Genomic DNA, 8,717 nt, shown 5'->3' with positions numbered 1-8,717 from the left:
TAACTTGCTGTTTGTTGTTTCCCAGTCCCACCAAGGAACATGGTTTCGCATAAGTGAAGCGCTGGCTTCAGAATCTACGTTAACATATTAGGCAATTGCTAATTATCCGTGCCATCATTAGGTAGTTAAACTTTTCTCATTCACACTAACTGTTAACTAGAATCCATGAATCCATAGCAGCATATAAAAAAAAAGGTAAGTGGGCTGGTCAGAGACATGCTAGGGCTGGTATAATTTTTTTATAATTTATAATTGTCAAATCCAAAGAGTAAATGGTCAAATGATCAAATGTCAGTTGTCAAATGAAAAGGTTATCAAAACTAAGAATAGGAAAAACTTGGGTAAAATCATAAAATTTGGAGTACAGTACAGTGTTTTATTGATCGGAAAATAAATGGTGAATCGTTAAAATTTTCGAGAAACAAAGAGGATGGCATCAACGGGTAGTACACCTTTTCCTAAATGGCAGCTAGCCATCCTTCTCGGCGCTCCTTTGGCAATCGGTTTAGGTTACCTTTATCTAAGAAATAGATTAGAGGATCCTGAAAAGAAAAAAGTAGCCGAGTTGAAAGCGAAGACCACGATCTCCTTGGATAACGAAGACAACGCCAAAGCAGCGGAAAGTGCTATAGAGCGGGCCATGAAATTGAAGGGTGCTGGAAACCGAGCATTCCATGCAGGTGAATATGATAAGGCTATTTCTCTGTACAATGAAGCTATCGAAGCATGCCCACCCGATCGCCCTGTTGATCTGGCTACGTTTTACCAGAACCGGTCCGCTTGCTACGAAAAACGAGAAATGTGGGAGCAAGTGAAAGAAGATTGTACTTTTGCACTTAAACTCAATGAAAAATATGTCAAAGCGTTTCTGCGGAGGTCTCGAGCCGCCGAAAAGAGCGGCGATCTCGTGCTCGCGCTAGAGGATGTGACTTCTGCTTGTATTCTTGAAAGATTCCAAGTGCAAAGTTCCCTGGTCAATGCGGATCGCATTCTCAAAGCACTCGGCAGGCAACATGCTCGCGAAGCTCTCGCTAAAAGACAACCGGTCATGCCATCCAAACATTTCATCAAGACTTACTTTTCTGCTTTCTCTGAAGATCCTATTACAAAAATGTATGTGGATGAAAAGGATACTGGTGGTTTTGCAAAAGCAAAGAGTGCACTGGATGCTCAAGATTATGAATCAGTAGTCGATGCATGTACTGAAGAGTTAGATAGTGACGGGAAATACAAATATGAGGCCCTACTCTTGCGAGCAACATTTTATCTCCTTCTGGGAAGACATGAAGATGCACAGGATGATCTTGCAAAAGTGATTGAAAGTGATGCACCTACTAAAATTAGAGTCAATGCTCTTATTAAGCGAGCTTCACTATTCACACAATTAGAAAACACGGAACGCTGCTTGGAGGATTTCGCCAATGCTGCAAAGCTGGACCCCAACAACTCTGACATCTATCATCATCGGGGCCAAGTGTATTTGCTGTTGGAACGAATGGACGAGGCCACTGCAGAGTTTGCTAAAGCTGTGGAGCTTAATCCTGATTTCTCCATTGCTTACATTCAAAAATGTTATGCTGATTACAGACATGCACAATTGCACAAAAATGTTGGAGCTCTGACACAAGTGCGAGCTGACTTTGAGCGTGCCCTGGAAAGGTTCCCGAGATGTGCTGAAGTCTACATCCTCTATGCTCAAGTGTTATCAGATCAGCAGGAGTGGGGTCGTGCTGAAGCTCTGTTTGAGTCTGCGTTGGCTGTTGATCCCAATAATGCCACATTATATGTACACAAGGGACTTGTTCAGCTTCAAAAGAGCACAGATTTTGATAAAGCTGTCAAGTTAATTAACAAAGCTATTGAAATTGATGACAAATGTGACTTTGCATATGAGACATTGGGTACAATTGAGGTACAAAGGTGAGAAATTCTTCTGCAGTTAAATTTTTTAATTTGTAAATTTTCCCATACCAAAAATTTTGATTAACTTTGTAATTTGAGTTGTGTGGGCTAAGAAGATTAAGGTTATCAATATTGGTATTTGACTTGTTTATCTTTTATATTCATACTTTATCTTATTTGTACTCTATCAGCACCTATATATGAAATAGTAAACAGATTATGACAGATTTGTTTAAATTATGTATTTGTTACATATTGACTGAACAGTAAGAAGTAAAAATAAAATAATATGAAGTTCATGTGGTCAGTGTGGTGGTATTTTGTTCAGTTTAGAGTTTTTGTCAAAATCATTAAACTACACCTATGTTTTAATAATTTGTGGATTGATTTACTGAACAATCATGTACTTATGTGGTTAGTAGCTATTATATAAACACACTTTGTTTAAATAAAACTATAAATTTTTCAGAGGCAATCTACGAAGATCATTAGAGCTTTTTGAAAAGGCTATTGCGCTGGCTAAGACAGAACAAGAGATGACCCACTTATTTTCACTGAAAGATGCTGCAGCTGCCCAGTTAAAGGTATCAGAACGTTGGGGCTTAGATTGGACTGTCAGTTAGACTAAATTCTGGGCTCAGTTTTACAAGCACAACGAGAAAAAATCCAGTATGGTTATGGTACGTCCAAGTAGTTTGGCAACATTAAATGCTTTTTAAATATTTTAATTACTTTTCTATTGTGGCTAATTCCGTTGTACATAGTCTCTATAGGTCTAAACATATTTTTATTCCTTTCTTATTGCTCCTTGTGGATAAGGATGATAGCATTAGATTTTGACCTGTCAATTTAGTTTAGTTTAGTATTGGGTACAATTGAATTAGCCACTGCCTTAGTTCTTTAAATGTTTTACATAAATGTGTTAAAAACTGTTATATTTTAATAACTGATATAATTTGGCTGTACAACTCAGTCGCGTTAAGTTTGCACCTCACTGGAATGCGGCGCCTCTCCCACTTATCCACTCACCTCCCTGCGGTCGTCTTGTCGCTCAGTACGGTTCGTACCTAAACGTCAATCAGTGTGACGTAATCGACGCGAGGTGCAAACTTAACTTGACAGAGTAGTATAGATTTTCATGTCTTGTATTGGTAATTTTAGAAGATTTCAATAGAGATGTGAGGTTAAAGTCATTTTTTTAGTATCACTACTTAATATTGGAAAAAATCTCGTTGTGAACTAATTGTGCTGTAATTATTACCATATAAAATGCCCACCCGCCATCAACTCGTCGCTTCTTCTCCAGGCCTTTTCCTAACAAAGAACTATGAATTATTATTAATAGTCACCTGTAATATGACTTCATTGAGTGTAGCATACATTTTTATTTATACATATAAATATACAAATATTACATGTTTATGTGTAAAAACAGTCTCAAAGTATCTCATAACTGCCTTTATTTGTAGTAAATATTAATAAAATTGTTTGTTACAAAAATTAACTTACTATGATATTATTATATAGACTATAGTATATTATGTACGTACTTATATAAAAAGTGCATATTTTGTTGGTATTACATTTATCACATATTCAATTTTCAATTGTAATTTTTATTACAGTCCTTTTAATTTAATTATGCAATATTTTTTATTACCTATAACAAGCATTTCAAAATTATGCACTACTTCACATTGAAGTTCTTAATTCTTTTAAGTAATTATTATCTTAGTAAGGATTAGTATGTGACATTTAAATTATATTTATTATGTATATTGCATATAATATAATAATTAAATATTGTATTAAAATTTAAAATTTTTATCTAAAAATCTTATTAGGTATGTTGTAATATATTGATTCATTTTATTAATAATAATATAATATTGTTTTAGAACATTACAAATTTCTGTTAAAATGCTTAAGTTTTTCTTATGTCAGTAAGACAGATTAACCTGTGTGTTTTTTACTTAATTGTGACGAAAAACCGGTGATATCAGACGGGAGGCTCACTTTTTATTCATTCCTGTCTTTTATTCAGCATCCATCACTTGAAGTGAAGCGTCTGAACACAAAATGAATCAAAAGTGACTAAAATAAATTCATAAGTGAACTTATCCAACTATGTTAGATTAGCATACTGGAATTTGTAAGCAACTTACTTTATTTATCTCGGTCGATTTTTCAATCGCCAAATAATATTTAACAGCTGTTTTTTGAGGTTTTGACGGATTTTGTATTGGAAATCTGTCAAAAAGTCAGTAGTTAGTTAAAGTTTATTGGCTGATTGAAAATCAGACTAAAAGTTAGTGGCATAGTTTTATCAATAATTCTGGCATTTATCTTTTTAGTGAATATTTATAAATGTGTTGTGCATATTGTAAACGTTCCTTATTTACCACTATACTACCTTTTCTAGATTAATTAGTTCTGTAACTTGAATGAAAAAAAAAAACGTAGTGGGAACACATGTAATTATAACGAATATTGTGATTGTTTTGTCTGACAACATTGTATGAGATGATAGTGTGTAATGATAATAATTATTATCTGATTTTATCTAAAATCGACGCATTGGGATTTGACTTTTTGAAAAAAAGGTCAGTTTTTATAAAAATGCCTGCATTTATAACTGCCTTTTTACAACATTTATGTAAGTTTTCGGTCTTTAAAACAATTGCACGATTCAGTGTGCATGCCACCCATAAATTACCTACTTATTTATAAAAAAAACCGGTCAATTACGAGTTGAACTTGCACATGAAGGGTTCCATACCATTGTTCAAAGAATAACACTTTAATTTTTTTGTGATGTATCCACCCCTTTACTTGTGCTTTAAAACATTGCTACTTGCCACTTTTCATGATTCTAGTTCGGTTGGAAGTACCCTATACGTTTTGATTCCCTTGACAGGTTTTGACAGACACAACAGACAGACAGACAGACAACGAAGTGATCGTAAAGGATTCCCTTTTTCTTTGAAGATACAGAACCCCAAAAAGTAGCCGGTAATGTGTTGTTTTGTCTAAATAAACATTTTCTGTGTTAAAATGTATATAGTTAATTATGTATTATCTAGTTAGCTACTCCTTACAAGATACTTATTAAGAGTATTTTCGTTATATATATCTTTTGGGTCCAAGTTTGAAAAAGTACTACCTAGTAGTAGAGCGTATCGCTCACTTCAAAGTCGAGGCGGGCGGCCCGATGTAGCGCGTGCGCCGCAATTCGTGGCAGTGGGAGCATACATTACCCATTGTTATTGTGCGTCCACATACTGCTCTACTCGCGCAACTAATCGCGACGCGCCGCACTAGGTTGGGAGCAAACATAGGGAGCGATGGGCATGCGAGTAACACGGCCACGCTACGTCTCTGCCTCCGTTCGTCGCTTCTTCCCATGCCACACGGGCAGTGTGTGGACGGGGGGTTACATTTGATTCGTAGAGAACGTGCCGCCTTGCCGACTTGGTCTTGTGAGCGATACCTAACTTGAAATTGTTTAGCGTTGTGTGAGAAGCGTTACAGCGATGGGTTGAGCGGTGCGGTTGCACACGCTAGGTGCATCTTGTTTATTGTATGCTACTCGTCTTAAAGAGCCCAATGTACAATCGACTTAAATATTTGAATTGGAGTGCTTATATTGGAGCATGGTATGAATGCACCTCAAAATTACCAGTTAGATTGTGAGTTTAGAATTATAGATTGCAGAAATATGGTTCTACAAAAAATTGTTACCTCACCGATAGTGAATAGTTATCAATTTATGAAAACTAAAAATATAATATAAAAAATATTAAATCTTTTATTTCACTTTTACGGTGTTTACTAACATGGACGTAAGCAAAATTGGTTGGTAACGTTGATCGATGGTTTCTATTAAACGATGTCGGGTTCAGAATATCGCTCATTCCTACTAGTACGAACCGATTACAGAATACAGCCGTGGGCGTAGTAGAGGGCGCTTGTTACATAGGAAGTTGATAACACATATTTTTTAATATCATCGGCTCATGTGATAGAAGTTCGGCTCATGTGATAGAAATTCTAACAATTCTAATGATTTGAAGTTTTGATTATCCTAAATCACCTTATCAAATTGTACCTTTGCAATACTGGTTGTGGAGCAGGAGAAATCATAGAGCTTGCATCTTGGTTTTTTAAATTTCTACTAATGCCTTTAAACTGATGTTCTATTTATGATGCCGCATATTTTTTTGCCACTATATCAGACCAGTCAGTATGAGACATGGGAGCACCTGGTACCTCAAGAGGCGATGGTCGCGAGCTGGTGAGGTGAGCGCAGCGAGGCCGAAGGTACGGCGCGTGGTGCAGGCACTCTTGCTGCGCCTCGCACATTCCGCCCAGCATCTATTAAATCTTGCGTCCAATCGCTTATAATATGTACGAGTATGTCTTAGACGCAACGCATATAATTTAGTTATTGTATATAATACCTAGTCAGTATAGTCATTCCATATTATTATATACCGGGTTTGCTTTGGCAATGTATAAAATATGAAATTCCCCGTATGCCCCGCGCCTTATGTACCTATAAACTATAAAATCAGGCGGGCCATGACATCGCGTGTTCTGCTTTTATCTATATTTTATTTTATTATACTCATTTGTGATACGCTGGCTCTATTATGTTACAACGGGACGTGGAGTTATAAAATACATGGCGAAGACCCATTTCGAAGACGAATAGCTTTCCCGAGCAGAAGAGATGTTTGCAGACTACGATGTTTCTCAACAGTTTTCTGTAGAGGTAGGAAGGTCATAGGAAGTGTATCTAGTGTATTAGAGCTTAATGAATAATGATTAATAAAGAATTAGCTCTTTCCTGCGATTTTGTCTACGTGGCTTTACTTTTTCGACCTTAGCGAGGTCAACAATATCTTAAAGATACTGACCTCGATCTCGTCCTTGCATGTGTAGGTACGTGTGCGTTGTCTTTCAATACGCTACGTCTTACCCGTAATGATGAATGATCGACTAATTGTTTGATTCACTCATTCGTTAGCGGGAGCCCAAGGGTATAAAGTTGTTTAAAGAGAAGCTAGAAGACGCGTCGGCACTCCTCAGCAGTTCAGCTTCGCATATTCAACCTTGCTTCATTCAGGACCTCCTTCACGGCTTTGCGCTTTACAAAAACACTATAGATGTAGGACAGACGTGACAGACCATGGAAGTATATGATCTATGGGACAGACAGACGAAATGGCATGTAGTCGGACCGAACCCTAAAGTCAACAACTCAACATAATGTTAAAGCATTAGTCTATGGTCGATCTATCTAAAAATTATTGTAAACAAAGCAAACAAAATCCAAGCAGACTGTAATGTTCATTTAGCAAACCATGGGCATTAACGATATAGTTCTTGTTATAAGTGTATCGAGACTACTAGTTTTAATGTGTCGTGTGGATAAATCGTCCGCACTGCTGTGTTACAATTGTTCATCAACTCACCGCACCGGAAGTCCATGCGGTGGAGAATTTGCTAATCCTTCGCAGGAGTTTAATAACAGTCGTTATTATTTACTTAATTGTTCTGGGGGTAGGTACAACTTTAAACTAGGGTTCAACAAATTCAATATTTGGTTTTGGGTCGACGTTCTACACCAAATACCAAAATTTCAGGTTGCTGAGAGAGTCGGTAGAGCAGTTTGTGTTGAGTAGAACAGCTGAATAGCAGCAATTTCTTTTAATTTATTTGCAATCAGACTTGCTGGTAAGTGATGATGCAGCCTAAGATTGAGCGCGTCTTTTTAGACGGAATATTATAGGTAGGTACTTGCCTACCTGTAATTTTCTTTCCATACGGTACCTACTCATCCTAAAGCTCCTTGAGCAGATAATTACCTACTCTATTGAGGTTAGTGCGATAGGTAACTATAATACGCGACAGGATGAGATGAAAATCGAGGTACGAGACGAGCAGACGTCCGCGCTCACACGCAGTGGGTTAGCATGGGGCCTATGTGGGTGTACGGGGCGTCTCCAGCCCTGTTGCCATCTCAACTTGTCGCGCACTATACCTACATCTCAGACTTATCAGCTCACCTAATATCTGCCTTCATACCAAGGCCTTACCATTGATCTTCCTCCTTACCGTACCTACCTTTTCTCTTGTTCTTTTAAAGTTAGGTACATGTTACCTATCGCAAAATTAAAAACCATACCATAGCGTACCATGCCATAGCGTGTCCCTACAAGAGACCTATGCCCAGCAGTGGACCTCTATCCACTCTCTATCCACACTCTATCTATCTATGGTTGAGGATGATAATGATGATGATACTTAGGAGATGTATATCTCTACAGATAACGCAATGTGTTTCGTCCGATCTTGGACCGCTCGAGCTAAGCATGCATGGATTGTACAACGGGGCTGTTATCAAATCAGTAGCACAGATCCCTTTCCGAAATCTATGGACATGCCGACTAGAGCCATGAGTTGTAAATTGGAACGGTAAAATATATCCTAAGACCTAATATTTTGAATACTTGTCTGTAAAAATTTAAGTGCAGACCCGCAGTTGAATTGGAAGTTATATTTTCTCTTTAGAGCACAAGACTCTCTTCTGCTCTTCTGGGTTCGCGGCCGACGCGCGACGCTCTGACCCTAAGCCACCACGGTTTCACTTACTGCCAGTGACGGTGATATGTACACTATCCTCAAGCAAAAAGAGGGGGTGTTATAAGTTTAACCGTTAACGTGACCTGACATTGGCTTATCTGTGCAAAGCCAAAAGAAGAAAAAAAAAGAAAAAAAAGTTTAACGTGTGTATTTGCATATTTGTGAGT

At 37.5% G+C, this 8,717-nt stretch overlaps 1 protein-coding gene across 1 annotated transcript; it reads left to right on the top strand.

Moving 5' to 3' along the window:
- Positions 1-280: 280 nt before the first annotated feature.
- LOC123869810 (mitochondrial import receptor subunit TOM70) lies at positions 281-4,383 on the top strand. Its single transcript, XM_045912854.1, has 2 exons — positions 281-1,920; positions 2,372-4,383. The coding sequence occupies exons 1-2, from the start codon at positions 431-433 to the stop codon at positions 2,523-2,525; spliced, it is 1,644 nt and encodes a 547-aa protein (XP_045768810.1). The 5' UTR covers positions 281-430; the 3' UTR covers positions 2,526-4,383.
- The last annotated feature ends 4,334 nt before the right edge of the window (positions 4,384-8,717 follow it).

Source organism: Maniola jurtina, chromosome 11, assembly GCF_905333055.1.
Source record: "Maniola jurtina chromosome 11, ilManJurt1.1, whole genome shotgun sequence".
In the NCBI taxonomy this organism is placed as follows: domain Eukaryota; kingdom Metazoa; phylum Arthropoda; class Insecta; order Lepidoptera; family Nymphalidae; genus Maniola; species Maniola jurtina.
This window is presented reverse-complemented; position numbering and strand designations above follow the sequence as displayed.

Coding starts and splice junctions, on each gene's coding strand:
- LOC123869810 (XM_045912854.1), top strand. CDS start 431: ATGGCATCAACGGGTAGTACACCTTTTCCTAAATGGCAGCTAGCCATC. Junction 1,921..2,371: donor GGTACAATTGAGGTACAAAG/GTGAGAAATTCT, acceptor TAAATTTTTCAG/AGGCAATCTACGAAGATCAT.